Source organism: Cottoperca gobio, chromosome 22, assembly GCF_900634415.1.
Source record: "Cottoperca gobio chromosome 22, fCotGob3.1, whole genome shotgun sequence".
In the NCBI taxonomy this organism is placed as follows: domain Eukaryota; kingdom Metazoa; phylum Chordata; class Actinopteri; order Perciformes; family Bovichtidae; genus Cottoperca; species Cottoperca gobio.
The window spans coordinates 19,407,732-19,433,760 of NC_041376.1; the positions used below are offsets into that span (position 1 = coordinate 19,407,732).

General features: G+C 40.0%; 1 protein-coding gene across 5 annotated transcripts in view; it reads left to right on the forward strand.

Annotated features, from left to right (window-relative positions):
* Positions 1-636: 636 nt before the first annotated feature.
* The window catches only part of gphna (gephyrin a), a 35,589-nt gene continuing 10,196 nt past the window's right edge, over positions 637-26,029 (forward strand). For 2 of the 5 annotated variants that reach the window (XM_029460384.1, XM_029460383.1), the window contains exons 1-20: positions 637-822; positions 3,216-3,294; positions 6,479-6,536; positions 10,363-10,455; positions 10,617-10,711; positions 10,877-10,943; positions 11,728-12,024; positions 12,737-12,838; positions 14,155-14,292; positions 15,374-15,416; positions 15,508-15,645; positions 15,822-15,914; positions 17,136-17,191; positions 17,433-17,552; positions 17,649-17,707; positions 20,728-20,881; positions 20,997-21,118; positions 22,475-22,562; positions 22,821-22,894; positions 24,459-24,523. In XM_029460384.1, the coding sequence (XP_029316244.1) occupies positions 648-822; positions 3,216-3,294; positions 6,479-6,536; positions 10,363-10,455; positions 10,617-10,711; positions 10,877-10,943; positions 11,728-12,024; positions 12,737-12,838; positions 14,155-14,292; positions 15,374-15,416; positions 15,508-15,645; positions 15,822-15,914; positions 17,136-17,191; positions 17,433-17,552; positions 17,649-17,707; positions 20,728-20,881; positions 20,997-21,118; positions 22,475-22,562; positions 22,821-22,894; positions 24,459-24,523 (2,116 nt within the window). In that variant the 5' untranslated portion in view covers positions 637-647. The remainder of the gene's footprint in view (positions 823-3,215; positions 3,295-6,478; positions 6,537-10,362; positions 10,456-10,616; positions 10,712-10,876; positions 10,944-11,727; positions 12,025-12,736; positions 12,839-14,154; positions 14,293-15,373; positions 15,417-15,507; positions 15,646-15,821; positions 15,915-17,135; positions 17,192-17,432; positions 17,553-17,648; positions 17,708-20,727; positions 20,882-20,996; positions 21,119-22,474; positions 22,563-22,820; positions 22,895-24,458; positions 24,524-26,029) is intronic. The other 3 variants (XM_029460380.1, XM_029460379.1, XM_029460381.1) reach the window with 3 other exon arrangements.

The following is a 26,029-nucleotide window of genomic DNA, read 5'->3' on the forward strand; positions in this document are numbered from 1 at the left end:
GATTACAGCTTTCAAAATAAAAATAACTTCAAGAAGCTGATCACTGACAATCCAACAAACAGCCATAGCCTGCTGTCACATACTTATATCCCCATCCCGACTGGTTGACTCAGGTGATTGCCCCCCCCTGGTGCCCCCTTGTTCGAACAAAAAAATAATAAAGCTATCACGGTGCCCTTCTAGTGGAGAAAATGTGATAGTGCCATATAAGCTGCACAACATGCCAGAAAAGGTGTGCTGGTGCCCCACTGCTTGCAGCTGGTGCCCTTTTTTATTTTTTGCCCCTGCCCCTCAGACAGCCAAAGTCCACCACTGCCCATCCTTTTTACTGTATGTGTAGGATGTCAAGGTCCAAATGTTCCCTAAAAGATGACTAGAAATTAACCTTTTTTTATACAGTGGATACATTCTACTGCTGGTGTTATGCTTGTTCTAACAAAATCTACAATTAGAAAATGTTTTCTACAAAATGGAGCATTGATTGATGACTGACCAGACCTATTATTTCACAAATAGGTCACCTTACTCTAATTTGGGGATTTCACAAAGTACCAGATCCTGGTGTTCTAGAGTCTACCAGTGTTTTTTGAGGCGGCTCCAAATCTTCACTTATTATTTGGAGGACGAGGACACTTACACCAAAGGACATGCACGCTCACACACATACAGAGTCGTCCTCCAGAGGTGCAGCAGCAGCCCGCACACCACCACACTGTTTCTATGTATGTGCCGGCACAGTGCAGACAGAGGTTGTAAACATGGCGGCAGACGGGATGGTGCTCACCAACCACGACCATCAGACTCGAGTGGGGATTCTAACGGGTAAGGACACTGTTTGATAAAATGCGATAAAATACTTCTCAGTAGTGCACCTCTGTGGCGTTTTGCCGTCGGTTGCCTGTGCACGTCGGTGTCACGATACGAGCTGTCTTCGCTGCCGAGCTAGCTATCGTTAGCCAGTTTGCTAAGCTAACCGGATTCGTTGACTGTCATTGCTTTAACGTTAGCTGCCTGCCTTTTGACAGGTCGTACAGATGTGGAATTGGCTTTGCAACGACGTTATTTGTCATTCTGTAGTGACGTTTATAACGTATATATTTACATGTGAAAATTGGCTTTCATATTCAGTTATGTACTAGATCGCTACACGACATTGTAACATTAGTAAGATATTTTAATCAGCGTCAAGTGAGACAGTAGGAAAAAGGACGCCCAGCAAAGACTTTCAAAACTAGGGTGCTTTTCCTTGGCGAGCAAGTGCTACAATGAGTTTTTAACTAAGATTTGCGCTTTTATTTTGAAGGCAAAACCACCATTTTTCCGATTTTGCTGTGCTGTATGTTGGTAGCTTTATGCAAGTGAACGTTATATTTTCTAGCAATGTAGCGATACCGAGCCTACATGAGCTGCATTATTCATGTCCCTTTGCGGATCCCTTATGTTGCCCGCTATTGAGGGTGCTCTTCATTATCATTTATTGTATGGTTCCTTTGACGGCCTTTTCATGTGGGTTTAATGACTGTTTTTAGTCAGAAATGTAAATGTATTAATCATAAATCGTGCGTTTGGTGGCTATTAAAAGCTACTTAGAAGGCAAGGCACTGCCTAAGCGAAATTAATTCTGTTGTGCAGGTTGTTTTAGCAGCTTCCCTAATTAGCTCAGCTGATGTTCGCCTCTGAGTCGTGCGGAGGAGGACTGGGACCAGTATACAGTCGTGTGACAGCCACCAGTCACCAGTAGCACTGCTGCCTCCTTGCCAAGGCAGGGGAAGACGTGAGAATAATGCTAAGAGGATGCGCCCCAGCAGCTGGCTGGGAAGTCTGTCGTGGTTTTGATGAGCTAGCATCTCGGCTAGCCTAACAGCAGCTAACCCTGCTGTCCATACAGCTGACAACCACAACCTCCTGTCACATGTTAACACACGTTCCCAACCCATCCATGTGATGTATGTGTGAATATGTGTTTTGTCTGACATTTTAGCTGATGAGTAAGATCATGTTTAGGGTCAAGTATGTAGTTTAGAAAATGGATACTTGAGGCATGCTTAAGGTTACATAAACGGAGCAAAAGGTGTTGAAAATATGAAATAATATTGATAATGAACACATAGGAACTTTTGATTCTACTAGCCAAAGTCACATAGGCTGATAAATCAGCAGGGAAACCAAAGATATGAGATTTTCCTCTTGTGGTTACTGAGCAGAAGGAGCCAGGTTAAAGCTGCACACTGTATGAGGTGTGCTAAATTTAGCCGAAATACTTTTGGAAATACTTCAAACACAGGCCATGGCGTTACCAGAGAGGGCAGTGTCCAACGGGAAACCACTTAAAGGGCCAGTATGTAGTATTTATGAAGATCTATTAGCAGAAATGGAATATAAGAGGGTAGTAGTATAACATATATTATATAATATGTACTATATGTTATAATCCTACCCTATTTTTTTCATCAGTGTTTAATCACCTGGAACTGCACTGCTAGATGCATCCAAATCAACAGTTTGCAGAACTGTCCCTTTTTAAGGAATACATTCTTAGAGGAATTTCAGCCTTTAAGGTGAAATTCTATATTTTTAGTATTGTCAACAAATTCCATTAAAAGACCCAAGCCAACAATGAGTTGATCCAACAAACAAGTGTTGTGTATATATCCAAACCCTGATATATCTTATTAATCTAAAAACACACAAATATGCAGCACTGTTGCACTACTGCACACTATTTTAAGAGGTTCTATCTGTGGGTGCAAAGTACTATAGGACAAACCTACCACAAGATACACCCTTCAAACACTCGCAGTTTGGTTAAATTGAATAAAATGTGTACATAATATACAGAAATAGTTTGACTTTTGGGGAAGTACGATTATTTGCTTTCCTCTAAAGAGTGAGAAGATTGAAATTATCTGTCCATTAAATAATAAGCTTCAGTCAGCAGCTGGTTAGCGTAGCTTAGCATAAAAGACTGGAAATGGGGAGAAACAGCCATCCTATCTCTTTCAGAACCAGGCCCAAAATTCTGGGCAATAACATTAATTAAGTGTACATGTGTGAACTTCCATTAAAATGTCTCATTAGTATCAACTGAGGTTCTACTCTTTGTAGACAACCAGTGTATTGGTGATCAGTTTTATTTGAACTAGGTAGTAAAACTGCAACATATTCATCCCGTCAGAGGTGTTCTGTTCTGTAACCTGAACTTCTCTCTTTTTCAGTCAGTGACAGCTGTTTCAGGAACCTGGCTGAGGACAGGAGTGGAGTCAACCTGAAGGACCTGGTCCATGATCCCTCACTGTGAGTATACATACACAGTCTAGTGTGCAGTAAGATCAGTCTCAATATTTATGAATGCACATAGAACGATTCACAAATACATTTTGTTATTTATATATAAATGACTGTCTCCCCAAAAATTGTCACTGCTGTACATAAATGTAAAAGAAATCCACATATAAAAAAATAAGGTTCACAAATGTGCCATGGCACAATAAACAAATACATTTTTTCAACAGGGAAATATCTATAGCCAGTCAGATGTTTCTCTGCTTCAGCCAATAATGTAAGCATTGACTCGAGGGTTTGATTTAATGTGATCACATTGTGTTACATCTGCACAGTCTGCAATTATGAACCATAGTTGTGAACAGGAGAATAGACTTCAAACTATCTACATTCAGCTGCACGCAGGTCAGAGGTCAACCTCAACATGCTGATTGTTAGTGGCGCTCTTAGTTGAGTAATAACTGTCTTGGCGTGCATGATTACATATGATTGAGTAACGAATGCTTGCTATGTTAGTGATGTAACATTTATATCAGTGTTAGCTAACGAGTTAGCTATATAATGCTAACAGACAACCTGGCCTGTGTCTCAATTTGCGTGCTTCTGTGATTACACTTGCTATTTTGAGTGCATAAGTGCGTTCACACAGAGAAGTATGGCAAAATGCGGTGCTCTCATAATGGTACATCACTAACTTAGCAAGTATTCATAACTCAAACATAATCGCAGACTGCGCAAATGTAATGCTATGTGATCACATTAAAGTCTCAAAAAACACACACAAAGACAGTGAAGTTCACAAATGACAAGCAGTTTGTAAATACAATAGTATGTATATTTTAAATACCGTATCTGTTAGTAAACATGATGATGTATTTTAGTTGCTGGAGCATAGGTTGAGGCAAAATAATTCTCTGAACACGTTAGCTAACGCTAGCTAGCAAGTTTTGTTGGTTGTTTATTAACAAGGACTGAAGAAAATAGAAGTTTCTCTGAATTTGTACAGACCCTCACTCTCCAGGACCGCAAGAAAGTTAACTTTACCAATGGGACCGTATTGGTCAACCCCTACTCGCTGACTCGACATTTTCGCTCCATTTCTCGAATAGTTTAGCCATCTGCGTGAGCGGGGAACATATACCGCTGCTGTGCAACATCCATGACAACTAACCGAAGCAGAAGGTTAAGCTATTAGCAACATTTTCTCAACATCTCTGAAAAAATGATTTACCGATTTTGTAGCTCACTAGAGCAGTGGTTCCCAACTGGTCCAGCCTGAGGGTCTTAGTTATTTGTTTAAGGTCCACACATAAGATGAATGGCTACACATTCAATTGTATTTAACAAAATGTTAAACAGCATGTGGGCTTAAAAAACAATGAAATAGAATCATCGAAAGTGCAATTACCTAAAACTAAGTAAACAAATAGCACTGCAACCAAAGAAGTGCATATTATGGCTTACAGACCAATACAATAAAAATGCTGCAAAGCATGTTAATTGGCCAAATACATACAGTACAATACATACACCATTATTAAAACTAATAGTTTGATCGGTGGCCTCTAAAAATGCAGATCAGAAGAGCCAATCAGATGACTCATCAATTGTGAATTGAAAAGTTTTCAATACTTATTTGCTGCTTTCTCGCCTGCTCTTTAATTTACAGCGGGACGCACACACAAGCAGTGGAGCTTGCCGTGTCCTTCTCTGTCATGTAGCCAGTCCGCAAAACAGCTCTACAGCACTTCAAAATAAAAGCTGTGTTCCGGAAACTCCCTGTACTTCAAAATATATTTTTTTAATATACCTCACACGTTGATGAGTCACTTGCGGTCGGTCCATTCAGAATTGTCCCGTGACCACCTTTTGGACCACAACCCACCAGTTGGGGAAAAAACGAAGGAAAGACTGAGGTGATTCATATCTGCCTCCAGAGTAGTAGGTTAACGTACACATCGGAAAAAGGTAATCATGCTGGCTCCAATTTCATATCTTATCGCTTAAGGCAAGATGACAAACTGATCCAAGGCTCTAGCGCAGTGGTTGAGAAACATTTTTGTAACTTGTTTTCGTGGAAAATTGAAAATGAATTGTATGGTTATAATAAAACATTGACTTATGTTAATTAACTTAGATCTTCTCTAAAACTGCACCAAGTTACAGTAGCTTCTCTCAATCTTACTCAAACAAATCTCAAAATAAAAGTGCTCCAGGTTACTAATAATAATTTCAGAATATCCCACTTTATATAGCATATTTTACTTTCCCAGAAACATATTTATAGGACAACACATCTAATCTCATTTACATAAAAACTTACACATCCACATGCTTGTGTGTGTAAAGTCACATAACACAGCTGGCTGGAGGGAGATCGCCAGGGAGCTGAAAATCGGTACCATCAACCTACTTGCCGTTGGCTATATTGTATTGTGTCATTTCCAGTCGGTTAACTATCACAATATAAAACGTGTGTTTACTGTCTAAAAAGTGCAAACCTTGGAAGTTGGTAAGTAGGCATCCCACTAATTTTTCAACTGGTTAGTCTGATCTCGAGTGCACAGCTGATGGGTGCAAGGTTTGTTTAAAAGACGTAAAAGTGTCCACAGTGTGGACAGAGTGTGCGATATTACAAGATGAGCGATAGTCGGACGCATTGCTGTTAGGACACACGGTGTAACTGTCTGTGCTGCTTTGTGTGTGTTTTTAAAATCATCATGTGTATACATTTGACCATCAAGATCTTGGACATATGAGATGGAGTCACCTGTCTTTCTATTGGTGCATCTCTATCTGTATATAAATGTAACATCTAAATATGTTTTTGGTTAAAATTGCAAATACTTTTAAATATACTGTATATACATTTGTGGATTTCTATTACATTTATTTGAAACAAGTAATGTTTGTGTGTGCATCAAATACATTTGAGAACCTTATGTTTTATATATGTGGATTTATTTTACATTTATATTTCATTAGAACAATTTTTGTGTACATTGAAAAATATTTTTGGGGAAAGAGTCATTTTATATAAATCACAAAATATATTTATAAAATGTTTCTGCGTGCATTCATTAATGTTGAGACTGATCTGACCCCATATGGTCTGCTTACACGCATTGGCAAACAGTACACACACTATACATGTACATTGCCATTACGCTGACTCTGTCTTTGTCACGTCCTGCAGGCTAGGAGGAGTCATAGCAGCCTACAAGATTGTTCCAGATGAGATTGATGAAATCAAGGTACGTTCAATTTGAGCTCACTAGCCATCACATGACTCATAGTCTATGAGACACAACACAATATGTGGTGAAAATAGTCTGGACTTTACACACTTTTCCACTGGCACTGGCAAAATGTTTCAGTTACTTCATAACCGAGATACAAGCTTTGGTGCCACAATGCTGGATTAAAAAAGGTGGCAAATTCCTCCTGAATCTCCGCTTGTTTGGCTCACAAGTCTTATTAGCAGTTGCAGTGACCATCCGTCTATCATCCAACACACAGCCTGTCATAATTCCTCACTTCAATGATTTTCTAGCCACTGAATGCTGTGAGAATAGGATCCTGTGTTTTGTCCCTGTGGGGAAATTCTCTCTTCAGGTACTGAGCAGCACCTTAGAGTTGGTAGGGATTGTCTTGCTTAAGGAGACCATACCTGTCAACATTGGAATTTCAAAATAAAGGACATTTCTTGGCGGACTCCATCCATACCTTCACAGCTCTCAGCCACCAGCCCCCACCCATATAATGTAAATGTAAACACATAAGGGACGGGTACATTCAGGAAATACATGTTTATTTAAAGTATGTATTACTTGTACAGACGTGTTTATAAGATTTATGTATTTTATTTATTAGTTATTATCATCAATTTATTTGATGTTTGATGAGTTTTTATGAGTTGAGGCTTTTGTTTTCCCCCGACGAGTACTTCCTTGCGATGTCAGTCGGGAAACATGTCCGCTACACTGCGACTGAAATCATCGCAGAAGATGAAGGCTACATTATTTTTTGCGCAAAGCATCGACATCTTTTCCTCAGCTCTGGTCACTTGGTCACCTCCGACACAGTTCTTGTCACAAATGAAGTGACAGTATGTTTTGTGACTCTTGACGTGCTTGTGCTTGGACGCTTTTTCCGCCGTGTGCAAAGCTAAAAATCTGAATGGCACACTTTACAAAAAGCATGAGTTTGCCCGACTCTGCTTTTATTTCATAATGGAAGGTCTCCTCTCATTTGTTCAGGTACTTACATAAAGTTTTAACTTGTTTGGCAGGTACAACTGCGTCTCCATCTATCTCCCGTTCACTGTGACTCTCATCCATATGTTTTCGTCTTCTTCTGTGTTATTGTTGCTGTTTTCTTCTTCTGTGTGTTTACTGGCGATAACGTTTTTCTGCTAATGTTAAACATAATACTGCCACCTGCTCTACCGGAGGACACTTTTACACTTTTTAAAATTAGGCCTTAGGTTCAAAATACGGGATAATCCCGGGAAAAACGGGAGGGTTGACAGGTATGAAGGAGACACTTGGCCGATCTTTTTTAACACTGAAATGAAACAGATCTGCAAATAAAAAGATTTCACAAAAAAATAACTTAAATTAAATTGAAATACAAATATCAATAAAAAAGATTTGTGAATCCAGTTTTTATTTGTGAATCAAGAGTTTTGAGGCAAATACCCATACTACCATACTATTTAGTATGCCAGAAAAAATCATAGTATGTCCTAATACATAGTATGTAAAATGCAGTATGCCAAAAACACCAGGATGTCCTACTGCATCCGGTCACATTTTATGCAAGCCACTATTCTGGCTTTTCTGACCCACAATCCTTTGCACAGCAGATGTATGAGCAAGAGTGTCAAAGTTCAAGGTGCCATGTAAGGACGAAGTAGTATGTCTCAATTGCATGCATACTGCATGCAACAGTACACACTTTGTAAGGGCAGCTGCTGTACTAAAAGTAAAAAGAAAAAGTATGCGATTTGGAATGCAGCCAAATGTTCTGCTGGTCAAAATGAAAGTCCACTTTCTATTTTCAGTAACCACGTGATCTGTTGAATTTCCGCATTTCAAAGTAAGAGCATGCAGTCTAAATGAGTTGTTTACATTTGTTTTAAATTATCAGCAATAAGTAACGTGCATTCATTATTTTATTTTATTATGTTAATGTGACACAGTGAGTATAGACGGACTCGGAGTTTCGGGCTTCCGGTGTAATCGCAATGCATGCTGGTGTGGCAAGACTAGAAAAGTGAGCACCAACTCTACAAGGGCCGCCATATTGGATTTATTCTTTACGTGTTTACATTGTATTTAGCTTATTCTTCAAGCATGTTGTAAACAAACCTACTACTCTACAATGAGTTCTGAACTCCTTTCTTATGATGAGGTTCAGATGTGGAAAGTCGAAGCTTTGAAAGTATTTTGCCGCAAGCGGAATTTATAGGTTTCAGGAACAAAACTCGAGCTTATTACCAGGGTGTTTGCTGCATCAGAGATGGGCATTGAGGAGCAACCAACAGCTAACGAAAGAATTTCAATCACAGAAAAAGAAAAGACTAAGCTTTTGGTTATGCCGAGTGGAGTTTCAGTGCCTGATCCCTTGACATTGCAGGATAGCTGGGTCAATGAAAACAACAGCATGACTTCTTGGCCGCCGATATACCTCAGCGATATAACAATATTTTTAATATCTGACCACCCAGGGAACGATGTCGAGTTTCATAAACGAACTTTGAACGAATACAAAGAAGGCAAAGCATTTAGACTGTTTGACTCTGGCTGGTTGAAACGAATATCTTTCAGTCCTCTCGCAGATTCTGAGTATTGCTTTTTGAAAGCAAAATGTTCTCATTCAATGAAAATTTCCCAACGCCACATTCAGCATGGATCTGCGTAGTCAAGAAAACTGGCGATATCATAAGTGCTTATTGCAGTTGTGTTGCAGGGTAAGATATTATAAATATATACCTAACTTGTGTTTGTTAATTATTATAAAATTCAATATATAGAAAGTACATTTGTCAATATATAAATCAAGTAGATAGACTACATACCCCAGGTCGAGTTCAGGATCAGGGAATTCAGTTGTTGGTTTTCCTTGCATGAAATGCTCACTGCAAATCCGCGAAGATTTCTTGGGCTCCCAAGACTTCCCATTGTAATCCTGTCTCTTTACAGCTTTGGTCCATGCTAGCCTTCTATCATTGTTCTTTAGTGCTGTTGGAAATGGAAATAGTTCGAACGGGGGTGTGCTAATTTGTTCAATGACAGCTGTCTCTTGGTGGCCTGCAGTTATGTTTCCAGGCGCCCCAGCTTCGGACACGACTGGGGTCCCTCCACTCTGCCGCTCCACTCCTAAAGTGTACAGTCAGTCTGTGTTACACACCACGGCCAAATTCTACCTACATTTGGCGAGTGCTAATGTCCAGAACTGATAATAGCTGCCAACTGATTATACATATAGAAAACACCAATTATGCTGTAAACAACAAATGGTGTGTGTGTGTGTGTGTGTGTGTGTGTGTGTGTGTGTGTGTGTGTGTGTGTGTGTGTGTGTGTGTGTGTGTGTGTGTGTGTGTGTGTGTGTGTGTGTGTGTGTGTGTGTGTGTGTGTGTGTGTGTGTGTGTGTGTGTGTGTGTGTGTGTGTGTGTGTTGTGTAAAAAGCAAATCCACAAGTGTAGAATTGAGATCCACAAATGCCTTTGCCATTCACAAATAAAAACTGGATTCACAAATGCCTGTTCTAAAGATATTCAAATAATGCTTTTAATTTATTTGCAAATCAATTTAATGTATTCACAGATATTTTTCCAATTTGTGGAATTTATTTGTGAATTTGCAGATGTGTTTTATATTTGCGAAATACTTTTGTGAGTTTACAAATCTTTCTCTTTAGCATCCGTGCACACGGATTGTCGATCTGTTCACTCAAATAATATTGAAACAAACCTATCTCCGTACCAGCTACTACAGACTATTGGGCCCTTAGTATTCCAGGTAAAGAGGATGTGTCGTGTATTTGTAAACTTTGTGTGTGTTTACATGTGTACAGGAAACTCTTTTGGAGTGGTGCGATGAACAACAACTGAATCTGATTCTAACTACTGGAGGAACTGGCTTTGCACCACGAGATGTTACACCTGAGGTACACACGTATAGAGCCACTTACTGCAAAACTTATAATAATTAGAACTATGATTAAACACAGGACAATTAGAGACTAAGAGACATAATTATTATATATATTATATTCTAAGTGCTTATATAATTTCTTAACTAACTGAGACCTGGTGTTTTGTGTTGTAGGCCACCAGAGAGGTGATAGAGCGAGAGGCTCCGGGTATGGCTCTCGCCATGCTGATGGGATCACTCAACGTTACACCACTAGGCATGCTGTCCAGGTGAAGACTTAATGTTTTCACTACTGTGAACCCTGTCTGTCAGTTAGACATGCTGTCTACACCAGGATGTGCAGTAGTAATATGCTAGTGTGTTTTTACTCTAACCTTTTTAGAGTGTGTGTGGTATCTTCTGCTCTAATCTGCTTTCTCTTGCATTGTCTCCAGGCCAGTGTGTGGTATCCGTGGTAAATCTCTGATCATCAACCTGCCAGGGAGCAAAAAGGGCTCTCAGGTAGGATTCTTTGACTTAGCTCAACTGTGTTTACCCAGAACTCTGCTAGAATGTCATACCTATTAGTTACTATGAGAATCTAGTCACAACTCTGATATGTTTTGACTCAAAGTCAAATGACTTGTTCTGTACATAGTCCCCCCAATTTTAGGGAACCAAAAGTTATTAGAAAGTTATTTCTTTGTCTCAATTGACCACAGTGTTGGCAGTCATTTTGTGTTTAATCATAGCTATATGATAGGGCTTTCCTGACTAAATATAATAGATGGCTCCATTTAAATGGGTGTATCAAGATTCACAGTTTCTAAAAATATATTTGAAAGCAGGCAGCTGTTTTTAGTGAAAACGCTTGAAAACCGACCGTATACTACTAGCCCAGCATTAAATGTTATTAATATATTAATAAACAGTTAAATCAGGAAGTGGTTACATTTCACAAAAGTTAAAAACATCATGTCAAAAACACAGATTTATATGAAATATTTTCTAATTTCTCATTCTTTCTTTACTTGCATCACACCCAGTATCTCGGAGAATACCAGTACAATATATTGACATGATGCAATGATTAACTAATATTAATTAATATTAACTAATCTTCTCACCACAGTGTTTTAAAACATTTAGGGATGCTGCACATACAGAGAGGTGACGTTTGTTCCTGACTAGTGGGACAGCATCCTGCATGGTTGACTTGTTCCAAGCTGACTGTAGATGTCAAGTCTTTGGTTTCTGTTTGAAAGTGCTCTAGAGTTTAACTTCCGCATTGTATTGTTTTCTCCAGGAGTGTTTTCAGTTTATCCTCCCTGCTCTGCCACATGCCATTGACCTGCTGCGTGAAGCCACAGTCAGGGTTAAATCCACACATGCCGCCCTGGAGCAGCTGTCCTCCCCTTCCCCTCTGCTGGCCAACACGCACATTGACACAAATACCAACATGCACACCATGGAGCGTGGCACCCAGTGTGAGGATGAGGAGGATGAAGAAGAGGAGGACATGAGGAGAGGTCAACATGTGCACAACCACCTCCATCACCAGCATGGTTCCTCTCACATCACCGCAGCTGCTATCGCTGCCAAGGTAACCAGTCAACAGGACACACCTCAACCAGTGCTCCTGCTGCTGCTGCTGCTGCTGCAAACTTGATAGATTACATTTGAATGATCCCTGTGGGAAAATTGGGTCATTGCAGCAGCAGGGTACTGTACTATAGACAACTGCTGCTCAAATGCTATAGGCTGCTGCAAGAGTCCAAAAAAAAATCACGTATTAGTAAGGCAGCAGGGCATTTCAGTCAACTTTCTGACACATTCTTTGCTTTTTTAACTTTTCAGATAAAACTATTTCTAGTCTGGGTCAAGCTGAGGAAAGTTGCTGTTGATGAAATAGTGCTTGAGTAATTTTCTATAACATTTCTTGGGAAATTGGGTGGGAAATAATGATATATGCATATTGAGATCTGGTCAGAATGTGGTAAGAATAGAGACAATGAGACTGTTTATTATTACGCTATAATTGAGTAAAAATAGGTTAGAGAGTTAAAGGTTCCATATGGCATACTCTCATAAGCAAATTCCAAATACTTTAATTTTGAAGCCATGTAGAATGTAACTGGTAGGAATATTTAGGAGGTCCAAGGAGCAGCTATTATATAAAAACAACTTTTTGTGACTTCATTCATTTACCAGAGTAAAGCACTCCATTTCATCTCATTCACATGTCTGTATATGGGGACATATGTCTGTCTGTCTGTTTGTACCTGCCCGCATGCATTTGTGTGTGTGTCCATCAGACGAGCCATGCTGTGGTCATGGCTAAGGGGGGTCCATACCTGCCAGGCAACACACCTGCCCCGCCCACTCATTTCACCTGCTCCTGTTCACATGACCAGCAGGTGAGACACTCACACACACCTCTCCTCTCCTGTCATTGGTCAGTTCTTCATTTCTTCCAAATACACTGTCTTGTTCTTCATACATGGATAACAGACTTTGAATCTGCCTTTCTCTAAATTGCTTAAAATGTATCTGGAGCTTCAGCAAAAAAAGTTCTAATAAACCCACTTTACATTCCCTGCCCCACGGCAAACAGCAGACAGACAAAGCTATTAACTAGCTAGTAAAGAAAGCTGAACATTTGGCCGCCAAAGAGCCAGATATTTCTCTCAGGAGTTGATTGAGACCAAAAAAAGAGCGACAAGGACAAATGTATTCGATTCTTTCGGTGGACACATCTGCTTGATGTTTAAATAGCTAACCGTCTGCTAACTTTTAAAGTGTTTTAAAGCTAAAGTTATTTTAACAACTTGTTCCGCTGCCCCTTGATGGCCAAAGAGCTTAATGCAGCTTTAACAAAGAACTAATCCAATTTAGTTTGGGATACTATTTGTCATCAAACTAATCATGTAAGTCATGATGCAATTTAGTCATAATGATTTGAGTGAGATGTGTCATCTGATGAGCTCACAACCAATCATATTAGTGCCGATCATGGTTTCAACTTTCTGCTAATGTTGCCTTTATTTCAAAGAGTGCACTATCATCCAAAACAAACGCACCTTCCAGCTGCTGTTGAAGAACCTAGGTTGCTAGATAGTAATTAATACGATCATTATTGACAACATGTTAGCCTGGATTAGTTTAACCATGTGTGTAAAACCAAATTGTAGTGTAAACACAGGTGATGTTGGTGGTGTAAAGCAGCAGTTTGTAGGTGTGGTGGCTATTTACTGTACAGCAAAACAACTTGGCTTTTATGTGTCTTTAAAATAATTGGACAAATATTGTGTCCATTATTTGTGGTCACCTTGGCAATCCAGTGATGAGAACATAGGCAGACACTAAAAGCATCAATATGTCCCTGGTACATCTTTGACTTAAATATGTTATACTTTAGCATACATGATAACATTGCTTTCCAATTTACTCCTGTTGACCATTGGCCAAACCTGAAGAATTAATGTTAATTGTTAATATTTTCTTCACAAAGGTGGTTTTGCATGATTTACCAAGTTAATTACAAACAAGGTCAACAACATTTTAGTGACAATTTGGCAAAGCATACCATATGTTTTTGGAATTGAGTAGTAGCATTCCATATATCATGTAGACACAGCTTTAGATGACAGTAAACAAGTGAAGGACATTCTTTGTGTGTGTGTGTGTGTGTGTGTGTGTGTGTGTGTGTGTGTGTGTGTGCGCGTGTGCGTAGATCCCGGACTCTATCATTTCTCGAGGTGTACAGGTACTTCCGCGAGATTCAGCCTCTTTAAGCTCTACACCTTCCGAGTCACCGCGGGCCACACAGGCGACCTCCCGCCTTTCCACCGCCTCATGCCCGACACCCAAGGTACACACATACTTTCATACATGCACACGCATGAACACTGGAAATAAGATTTCTTATACTATATATGTACTGTTACTGCTAATAGTGGTGGAAAGCTATCTCAGCAATTCCCAATAAATAAAAACAGTTCCTGCATGATTACAGTTGTTGCTTCTTTTCTGGATATCACATATTCTTTATATCACTTATTACAAACTCACAGTGAAGAAGAGGTTGCCAATTTGAATTTCTTACCTAAAAAGCAAGCTTTGGTCCTGTTTGGATGTCCTTGACTGTTGACCTGAGGCCTTTTATATGTTAGTACTGGACGTGGCTAGTATTTGAATACTCGCTTTATTTAAGGTTTCACGGTATTTAATTTGTATTCAATGGAAGCACAGTTTTTAACATTCAAATCAAGACCAATAGTCAACTTTAGAAAAAGATTCTACATCTGGTAAAGCGTTAAAAAAAAACATTTAAGAAAAAGTATTGATGAATGATTTAGTGAACAAGTATGATATATGGAGAAAGTAAAATGTCATCACAGGTTTTACAAACTGTTTGGATAGAGCTGTGTCAGGAGAGAAGCTTCCATAGTAGACATGGACAACACACCAGCAGATATCTCGTATGTGATTAAGTAACAGAATTAAACTCATATATCAATCAAACCCCAAACCGGGAGGCTGTGGCTCAGGAGGTAGAGTTGGTCGTCCATCTTTTTATGGCAACCATCAGTGTATGAATAGGTAAATGTTGGCATGTAATATATAAACGGTTTGACTGGTCCAAAGACTAGAAAGGTGCAGTATAAATGTAAGTCCATATATGATTTACTGATTCCTGTTTTGGTTTTTAATCCTGTGTTCTGTGCAATCACAGACACAAAGCTGCTTGTGTGCTGGGTTCGAACGTCACAGCTAGAATTCATGTTATTTATGTTTCCATGTCCTGTGTATTAGGCATTAATAATAGATACATCAACATGAAAGCCTTTGCCACACTGTCCTGTTATGAAGAAAAGGTATTTAAATCATCCCTTCCATATATTTGCATCAAACAATGACCAAAAATGGAATATCTGTCTGTCTCTCTGCAGGTTCAGTCACGATGTGGCAGTAATGAGAACATTCTGAGAGCCAGTAAGTTCAGAGAGAGAGAGAATGTGTGTGTCACAGTAACATGCATCACTGGGGACATTTTTCTAAACTTTGTGTGTGTGTGTGTGTGTAGGCCACAGTGCGGTGGACATCAGTAAAGTGGCACGTCGTCATCGCATGTCTCCGTTCCCATTGACGTCAATGGACAAAGCCTTCATCACTGTTTTAGAGATGACACCTATTCTGGGAATTGAAGTCATTAACTACAGAGGTGAGTCTTCAGTGTGTGTGTGTGCATACTGTATGTATGTTGTTCTGTTCTCTTTGACTTGTCTTTGCAGAGGCATATAGACATTATTGTATTATTATTGTGTATTATTGGTATTATTTGTCGTATTTGCTGTTAATATATGGTTTGCACTAAATTGACCTGGCTCTTTTCTTAAGACGGTTTGGGTCGAGTGCTCGCTCAGGACATCTATGCCAAAGACAACCTTCCTCCATTCCCTGCTTCCGTTAAAGATGGCTATGCTGTACGAGGTGAGACCACTAAGACTATCTATCACTATACAACATCAGAGTAACGTTACGTCAGGGTCCCAAATGTAAAACAGGATATATGAAAAGGCCTTTAAATGTGGCTTATCTGACATCTGCATTCATCTAGTGCAGGGGTCGGGAACCTATGGCTCTTTCGATGACGCGATATGGCTCACAGACAATTTTGAGCTGACATTTTTTTAACATGATTAACAAGTAATAAATAATCATACTGTGTCATTCTAAAGTAAAACATTTAGCAGAGGATTTTGTTTTAGTTCTCCCCTCTCCTTTCCTCCGCTCCGTCTCTGACTGTAACTGTGTGTGTATGTGTGGGGGGGGGGGGGGCGGCAAAGAAACTGCGCAAAGCAATCAGTAGACCAGGGGTGTCAAACTCAATCACAGAGAGGGCCAACATTAAGGCATCATTTCGGAGGTGAAGCTTGGAAACTGCAGCGCTCACAGAGTCACACTTTGCCTTGAGTGTGTCGTTACACTGGAGGTCAATCAGCTCCATTTGGATGTTCACATGTGCTGTTTCCACGTCAACTGCAAACGGATTGCTGAGCAGTTCATGCGCAGTTGGGATCACAGCGGTGGAGATGGTTTGTCAGTGTTTGGAAACAGTGTAGTGACCAAAGTTTCCTTGCTGCATCAGAGTCTCCCACAGGCAGCTCGGCTCTCACTGCATCTCACACGGCCCTGAAGCTACAGGTTTAACAGTGAGATACTTCGTTATGTCTCACAGAAAGGCCAGCTCACATCGTCCCAGAGATCTGTGGTGTGTTTCCCTTTGCTTCCAAAAACGGCCAGATTTCCTCACGCAACTCGACAAATCCATTCAGCACTTTCCCTCGACTCAGCCATCGCACCGCCATGTTCAGAATGTATTTCCTCAGGAAAAGACTTACATTGACTCTTATAAATGTTCCTGTCTGTGTTACGCTAATACCGCTTTTAGTACTCAGAGACGTGATATACTTACAACTCAATTTTATTAAATATATAGCTCTCAAGGAAATGCATTTAAAAATGTATGGCTCTCCCAGCCAAAAAGGTTCTCGACCCCTGATCTGTGCATTTAGATTTGTTGTATCCATTTATTCACAGTATTCTGTATATAAACTGTCCCTTTGGCTGTCACTTTAATCTTAAAAATAGATAATCATGGTCTAATTTCAGTCATTAACTTAAATCTACATCATTATCTTTGACCTGTAGCTGCTGACGGCCCGGGAGATCGCTTCATCATGGGAGAATCACAGGCTGGACAACAGGTCAGCTCTAAACACTAACAAAGTGGTGATCTTACAGATGTGGATAACAACCTAGAACCATTGGTAATACTACTACCCGTACAAGCACTGCTAACAACCGTGTGTGTGTGTGTGTGTGTGTGTGTGTGTGTGTGTGTGTGTGTGTGTGTGTGTGTGTGTGTGTGTGTGTGTGTGTGTGTGTGTGTGTGTGTGTGTGTGTGTGTGTGTGTGTGTGTGTGTGTGTGTGTGTGTGTGTGTGTAGCCCACCCATACAGTTATGCCAGGTCAAGTGATGAGGGTGACGACCGGGGCTCCCATTCCTTGTGGAGCTGACGCTGTGGTCCAGGTAGAAGATACAGAGCTTCTGAGGGAGTCTGAGGATGTAAGTACAGGTGTAAGGATGTAACCTTGAATACTGTCAGTTTTACAGTGTGCTTTGTTACAGGTATGATGATATTGACAGTCTGGCTTATTTCAGGGCACAGAGGAGCTGGAGGTGAGGATTATGGTCCAGGCCCGGCCCGGACAGGACATCAGGTAAAGAAATAACCACAATATGCTAAGTGGAGGCTTATTACTATCAAAGCTACACTAGTTAGCCACTAGCTCCCTGGACGGGGGAAATGTCGTAGGGGCAGTATTCCTTGACCTTCTAAAAATGTTAGACCCTGTCAACCATCACATTCTACTGTCTAAGTTGTGTACATTCAATTTGTTTGAATGCAGTGTGTGTGAAAGTTGAGCAAGAAAAGTCATCCATCTTAAACAATAGAACGGGTGTTCCCCACGGTTCAATCCTCAGGCTGCTGCTTTTCAGTTGGTTTATAAATGACCTGCCTACAAATTGCCCAGAGGCCAACTTCCAGCTTTATGCAGATCATATGTGCACCAGCTAAGTCACCTAGCAACCCAACTGCACACTCAAATGATGTCCATCAGTTGCTGCAACATAACCATCTTGTATTGTGTTTTTTGACATAAACAGTTTCTATGTGTTTCTCCATTAGAAAACACTGCTCTCTTGAAAATGTTCAAATCTAAATACAGAATGAAGAAATAGAGGAGATCAATGATTTCAAGTTTTTAGGAATAATTTTGGATCCACAGCTCAAATGTTATACACATGTGAAGAAATGTTCCACAACAGTCCAACCATAATTGTTTTAAATGAATCCGACACTATATAAACACTCAGGCAGCCCAGTTATTTATGCACTCTGATTTTCTCTAATTTTTCATATTGTATGACAGTATGTGCATCACCATCTGCAATCAAACATCTTAGATCCGTATACAACGAGGAACTGAAATAATGGATAAAAAGCCCATCTAGTGGCATCACTGTCGCTAATTAAAAAGACATAATCGGCTTATCTTTTTCTGAGCTTTACACATTTTTGTTTTCTCAAATTAGTTTTCAAATGTATTAACAGTCTATCCCCAGAGCCTCTTTCCCAATATATCCAAAGACAGAGTAAATAGTAATGAGCAAAGTGAATGGCAACTGTAAAATACCACATTGTAGAACTACATTTGGACAATCAGCTTTCTCCATGAAGGGTTGTCAACTCTGGAACACAGCAAAAATAATTCCAGTCATTAAATCCTTTACAAAAAAAGGTTAAGTGCCGGCTAAAAGCAAACCAGAGCTGCAACTATTTTTATCTGTGAATTACCCAGGTGTATTGTATTGTTTATTGTGTGATGTGTATTTTATTTAATTTATATACAGGACTGTCTCAGAAAATTAGAATATTGTGATAAAGTTCTTTATTTTCTGTAATGCAATTTAAAAAAACAAAAATGTCATGCATTCTGGATTCATTACAAATCAACTGAAATATTGCAAGCCTTTTATTATTTTAATATTGCTGATTATGGCTTACAGCTTAAGAAAACTCAAAAATCCTATCTCAAAAAATTAGAATAGTTCCTCAGACCAAGTAAAAAAAAAAGATTTATAACAGCGAAACAAAATCAAACATTTGAAAATGTCCATTAATGCACTCAGTACTTGGTTGGGAATCCTTTTGCACGGATTACTGCATCAATGCGGCGTGGCATGGAGGCAATCAGCCTGTGGCATTGCTGAGGTGTTATGGATGCCCAGGATGCTTCAATAGCGGCCTTTAGCTCATTAGCATTGTAGTGTCTGGTGTCTTTCAGCTTCTTCTTCACAATACCCCACATATTCTCTATGGGGTTCAGGTCAGGGGAATTGGCAGGCCAATCGAGGACAGTAATGCCATGGTCAGTACACCAGTTACAGGTGGTTTTGGCACTGTGGGCAGGTGCCAGATCATGCTGGAAAATGAATTCCTCATCTCCATAGAGCTTTTCAGCAGACGGAAGCATGTAGTGCTCTAAAATCTCTTGGTACACAGCTGCATTTACTCTGGGCTTGATGAAACACAGTGGACCAACACCAGCAGCTGACACGGCTCCCCAAACCATCGCTGACTGTGGGAACTTCACACTGGATTTCAAGCAACTTGGATTTTGCTCCTCTCCAGCCTTTCTCCAGACTCTGGCGCCTTGACTTCCAAATGAAATACAAAACTTGCTTTCGTCTGAAAAGAGGACTTTGGACCACTCTGCAACTGTCCAGTGCTTCTTTTCAATAGCCCTAGTCAGACGCTTCTTCCGTTGTCTTGAGTTCAGAAGTGGCTTGACCATGGGAATATGGCTATTGTAGCCCATTTCCCGGACACGTCTATGAACAGTGGCTTTTGATACCTGGACTCCAGCTTCAGTCCACTGTCTTTGAAGCTCCCCCAAATTCTGGAAGCGACTCTTCTTCACAATGCTGTTAAGGCTGCGCTCATCTCTCTTGGTTGTGCAGCGTTTCCTGCCACATTTCCCCCTTCCAACAGACTTTTTGTGGATGTGCTTTGAAACTGCACTCTGTGCACAGCTTGCTCTTTGAGAAATTTCTTTTTGTGTCTTACCCTCCTGATGGAGGGTGTCAATGATGGTCCTCTGGACAGCAGTCAGATCAGCAGTCTTCCCCATACTTGTGATTTAGTTTACTGAACCAAGCTGAGTGTTTTTCAAGGCTCAGGAAACCCTTGCAGGTGTTTCGAGTTAATTAGACGATTCAAGTATCGTTGAACACCCTACTAGTATACTTTTTCATGATATTCTAATATTTAGAGATAGGATATTTGAGTTTTCTTAAGCTGTATGCCATAATCAGCAATATTAAAATAATAAAAGGCTTGCAATATTTCAGTTGATTTGTAATGAATCCAGAATGTATGACATTTTTGTTTTTTTAATTGCATTACAGAAAATAAAGAACTTTATCACAATATTCTAATTTTCTGAGACAGTCCTGTATTTGTTGTGTATTGCTTCTTTATAATACTGAAAACTGTATATTGTAATTACACTGTACATGTAAAAGCTACTAGGAACATAGCTAAAAATGAGCAATAACTTTAAACTCTTTGAAACCTTTAAACACCAGTTTCACGCTTTGTTTTGGAACAATGTTAAATTGCGTCCCTATTAAATAAAAAAAGTTATGATTGTAACGTGTTTGTGTGTCTGCACAGGCCAATAGGTCATGACATCAGACGAGGGGAGTGTGTGTTGGCTAAAGGAACACATATGGGCCCGTCAGAGATCGGCCTGCTGGCTACAGTGGGAGTGACTGAGGTCAGCGTGCACAAGTTCCCTGTGGTGGCTGTCATGTCCACTGGCAACGAGGTACATACACATGACCAGATGAAAATACACGAATACCTTTCTTTTGATCTTTGCATTTTGAGTTTTGTGTTTGCTACCGAATTAAGATATCAGCTGTTGTTGTGTGTCTCTGTAGCTGTTGAATCCAGAGGATGACCTCCACCCAGGGAAAATCAGAGACTCCAACCGCTCAACTCTGCTGTCCACCATCCAGGAACATGGATATCCCACCATCAACCTGGGCATCGTTGGAGACAAGTAGGAGCATTTTAGGTTCATACAAGAAACTGCTCTGCCCTGCTGACATTTCATTTTGGAGGCACAAACGTTTCACAGACTACATTTGATTGAGCGTTTTGCTGTCAGTCCTTTTTGAAAAAAACAAACCTAATCAATTTGGGGAATATATGTGAATGTGTGCAATTTTAAAATCATTAGTCGTAGCCACAGACCTCATAACGTGACATCACCCATAGGATTGTAAAGAGTCGTTGTGAAGCTCAAAGTGGGCGGCTCCGACCGTCGCCATTGCCACCATCTGACTCCAGGATAATCTAAAAATGGCTATTGTTGGTCAAATTGTGGCGGAACCGACGCAGCAAATCAGACAGGAAGCGGCTAGCGACCCGAGACAGCACCCAACTGTCAGTCAAAGCAAAAACGCCTTTAATAATGTGTACATTTAAGATTTTATATAATTAAAACAGGTGAGTTTCACCCACCGTGCAGTTGTCATGAATAGAGAAATTAGCTATAGAGACCAAAACCGTCTTTTGTACCAGACTGTAAACATGTTTATTTCTGCTGTAATGTTGTCATTTGAACATGGGGGTGTATGGAGATTGCTCCCTTTTGGAGCCAGCCGGCCATTTGATGACCTCCGCATAAGCTTTAATGCTCAGCCTTGGAGGTTTCTGTTTGGTTCTAGCATGCAAAAGTACTCTGCCTGTAGAGTTTAGACTATAAGTAACTTATCATATTTTGGTTATATTGATACGTTTTAAATTTGTTCTCATTTTATTCCAGTTTGAGCTGAAACTCCTCCCAGTTCATGTCAATACACTTAAAGGCAGCCACAGGTCTCACAGTTGATTCAAAATCTTAAACTGAAATACTGTTAATAAACTATTGGTGATGCACTTTTTGAAGTGAATGCCTGTCCCTGGCACAGGCACAGGCATTCTGGGAATTGTAGGAAACCACTAACTGCAGAAGACTGAAGATAACGCATGTTAAATTCAAAACGTTTAACAAAGTGAATAATAATAAAACTAATAAGAGTATCAAAAGGTGTGAGTTTAGTTTAATCGAGTACCCCAACCATTTGAATGTTGCACTTAATTAGGTAGTAGACATTGCAAGAGACAGTCAAAAAAGATTGAAGCAGTAGAGTCCCAAGTGTAGATCAAGCTCCAGCAGAACTGGATATGATAACTTCCTAATTTTGTTGTATTCTATACAAATACAGAAAAGGCTTTCTTTTCTTCTATTTTGTCTGACTTTACAAATATCTTTCACAGCCAAACAATATATTATGCAGCTGTTTTCATAGACTGAGTAGCATCCCCTACTAAGTAGTAAACTGAGTTTAATGTGTCATGCTTGTGTTTGCAGCCCTGATGACTTGCTGTCAGCTCTTCATGAGGGAATCAGTCGTGCCGATGTCATCATCACCTCAGGCGGTGTGTCCATGGGAGAGAAGGTAACCTCTCACCTATGACCCATCTCCTCTCACTTACTAAATAATTCACTGACATGTTGAGTAGATATTCTGATCTCTAATAAGGAAGCAGTCACATTTTACATTGTTGTTCACAATGTATCTGTTTGCCTACTGTTTATGCTCCAGGCTTGTTTTTCTGCTCTAACAAAATGAAAGTAATACTGTCTCACAGTTGATTCAGCTTCAGTTTTACGGTATTATTGTTATCCACCTGTCTGTGTTTGTATGTCTTATCAGGACTACCTAAAGCAGGTGCTGGATATTGACCTTCATGCTCAGATCCACTTTGGACGAGTCTTTATGAAGCCAGGGTGAGATGGGGGGAAAAGGGTGGAGTCTGGCTGGGGGTAATTATAATGGGTGATTTCATATGCAAACTAGTTTTCTTATTAACCCCTGGTGAGAAATAACATGTTCATGCTATTCATACTGCTGCTAATACAGTTTCTACTGCTACTACTGCTTTAACTACACTTACTATTGCTTCTTCTTCTGCTAATGTACTGCTTTTAGTGTTTCCCATACTAGTACTGATGCTGCTGCTACTCATTCTATTTATTTTATTACTACAGCTCGTACTGCTTTAAAGGGGAACTATGCCCTTTTTCAACTCTGTTACAAATCCCAGAAAACTAGAGTGGTAAAACTCAAATGTGTGATGTCATCAAGTACAAAGTCTGGACCCGCTCCGTAGACAATGAATTATGTAATATGTTATCGATGACACTGAGAGCACCCAGGGGAATGTGGGTACATTTTCTGTTTCAAAACTGAGAACACTACAATAGAATAAAGCTTATTTTGGGTCCACAAAATCAGTCTCCCACTCATTGTCTATTAGGGATGTCATTAAACTTTTGTTTAGTTTAAGTTTAACAATTAACTGTCAGAGCTCCGTGCTTTCGGACCTCCGTGGGACGGGACTGGGGGATGCTGTCAGAGTTCCGTGCTGTTGGAGCAAAAGTCAGGGGCATCTAGGAGCGCGATTAATCTGCGTTAATACTTTTAACGCGTTATTTTTTCTGTGATTAATTAATCGAAATGAACGCGTTAATCCGACAGCCCTAATAATAACATCTTTCATTTTACAAAATTTACATTTGAACACATCATGAAAATGTTGTAATCTACCTTCGCCCAGTACTAATCTCCACTTACATGATATCATATTGATCATATTATCATATTGTAACTCAATGGCACCTCACGCTAGCAGGACTGTAGTGCTAATGTTAACAAGCTCTCCTCCTGCCAATTTCAACAAGGATCTGTAATGCAGCATTATCAGGGAGCAATAGAATGCGTTGATAGTGAGTTTGCAGCATCCCAAACACATGGGAGCCGGTACTGTAGAAAAGCCAAGCATCGGTTCTCGTTACATCCCTGTTGTCTCTGGACCAGCTCCAGACTTTATACCTGATGACGTCACACGTTTGAGACTCTGGTTTCTGTCTTTGAAAGAGAGGCGAGCTCATGTTCTCAAATATTGATTGAACTTTTCTAGGCAATGGAAATAACATACTGGAATTGTTAATTTAGGTTGGGTTCCTTTTTAACTACTAATGATCTAATACTACTATGTTCACTGTTCCTTCTACTACTAGTGTTGCTGCTATTACGGCTTGTGCTACCACCTCTACTATTGTCAATATTACTGTAACTACTACTGATTATTTTTATTACAACTTTTACTGCAATTAATGCTGTTTCCTCTACTATAAGTGATGTTGATAATATCATTACTGCTGATTGTACTACTACTACCACTACTAATATTGCTGATGATTGTAGTACTATTACTGATGCTACCACTGCTTCTGATACTATGATGATGTCTAGAGGAAAAATAATGACCCGTGGGTTTCTGTTCCTCAGTCTTCCTACTACCTTTGCCACAGCGGACATTGATGGAGCACGTAAACTCATCTTTGCTCTGCCAGGTAATATATTTATGTCTGAAGTAAGTTAGTGTGTTTTGTTGGGTGTCAGTAAATGTATCTCCTTGTTGTCCTATCCCCTGGGACCATCTCTGACACCCCACCGCTTTGCCCTAATGGTCTATTTAGTGTGTCTTTGGATCAATGCTCGATTAGATTATTATATCTGAAGAATTTTTTCCCCATTTTCTGTATGTAATCTCCCCCTTGGCTCCAGTACGCACACTGGAAGAGGACAAAGGGGAGCACAGAACATGGTGCACTTTTTCTAGCATATATTGTTGTTCAAAACAATGATGTATGTGTTCGTTCAGGCATGATCTCTTTTTATAATACATAAATGAAATACTTGCTACACAGTAGAAGCTAGAGGTAGTTTGATTTAAAAACAAAATAAACATGAGAGTTTACAAGAAAACAAAGCAGAAGAATGACTCTTTACTTCATCTGCTCCTTGTTTCTTTGATGTAACTTACTAAATGAACACTGCAGATGTAGCTTCAACAAAGAGTGACACTATCGCAAAGGCATCCTCCAGATATGACACGGATGTGACTCAATCCAGCCAGCAGGATGGCAACTACACTGACTTGCTTGAGCCAGACGAGTCAGTCCAGTCTGTAAATGGGTGCCCAAACGTACACATTAGTTTATAATGATTCCCTCCTGCCTCAGCTGCCTGTCAGAGCAACACTGGCAATTTTTCTCTCCAGTCCTGGACCCACATGTAGCATCAGCTCCTGTCTTGTGTGTCTGTACTTCAGCTGTCCTTGTCCTGGTGTGTATGGTTTGTTTATGGTACTGTAAGATATATTGCTGATATACAGCACAGTACTTTGATAACAGTGAGTAAAAGCATATACTGTTCTGTCGGTAGATTTCACATCCAATAAGAAGAAGGTTTCTCTTATTTTTATTTAAGCAGTTTCAGGCTCTCCTGTGTTTAAAACCTGCCTTCAGTTTGAACACACTCTGCCTTTCAAGACAGTTCTTCCCATTTATTTCCTGCATCTCTTGATCAAATTCCAGCAAACAACTGCAATCAGACCCTTTGTCAGTTTGTTTATTTTTGATAGCATACAACGTGACATGTGCATCTTTTTCAAGATATTATGATTTAAGGTCATACACTGCATGCACTTAACAGAAGTCATACGAGGCCTGGATGCACCGTTCCGTGTCTCTAATGTGATCAAATTGCAGCTTTTCTGGAACGTTGGTGCTTGTTGACGCTGGGAAATATCACAATATCAGGTGTTACCTGACATGTCGAGATGCTACTTGTATGGGGGCTTGCATTGTAAACACTTGGTGCTTCTGTTTTGACATCATACGTTTCCAATGGGTGTGGCTCTTTACTCTCTGTTGGAGCTACGTGCAGCCTTTTGAGTGAAACTTGGGCAGCTCAGTATCAGGGGTCTTTAAGGTCTCGAATGCAAACACCAATACTTCACTGTTCACATTTGTATTATATGAATCTCTGTATGAATGTTTCCCAAATGAGTGCAG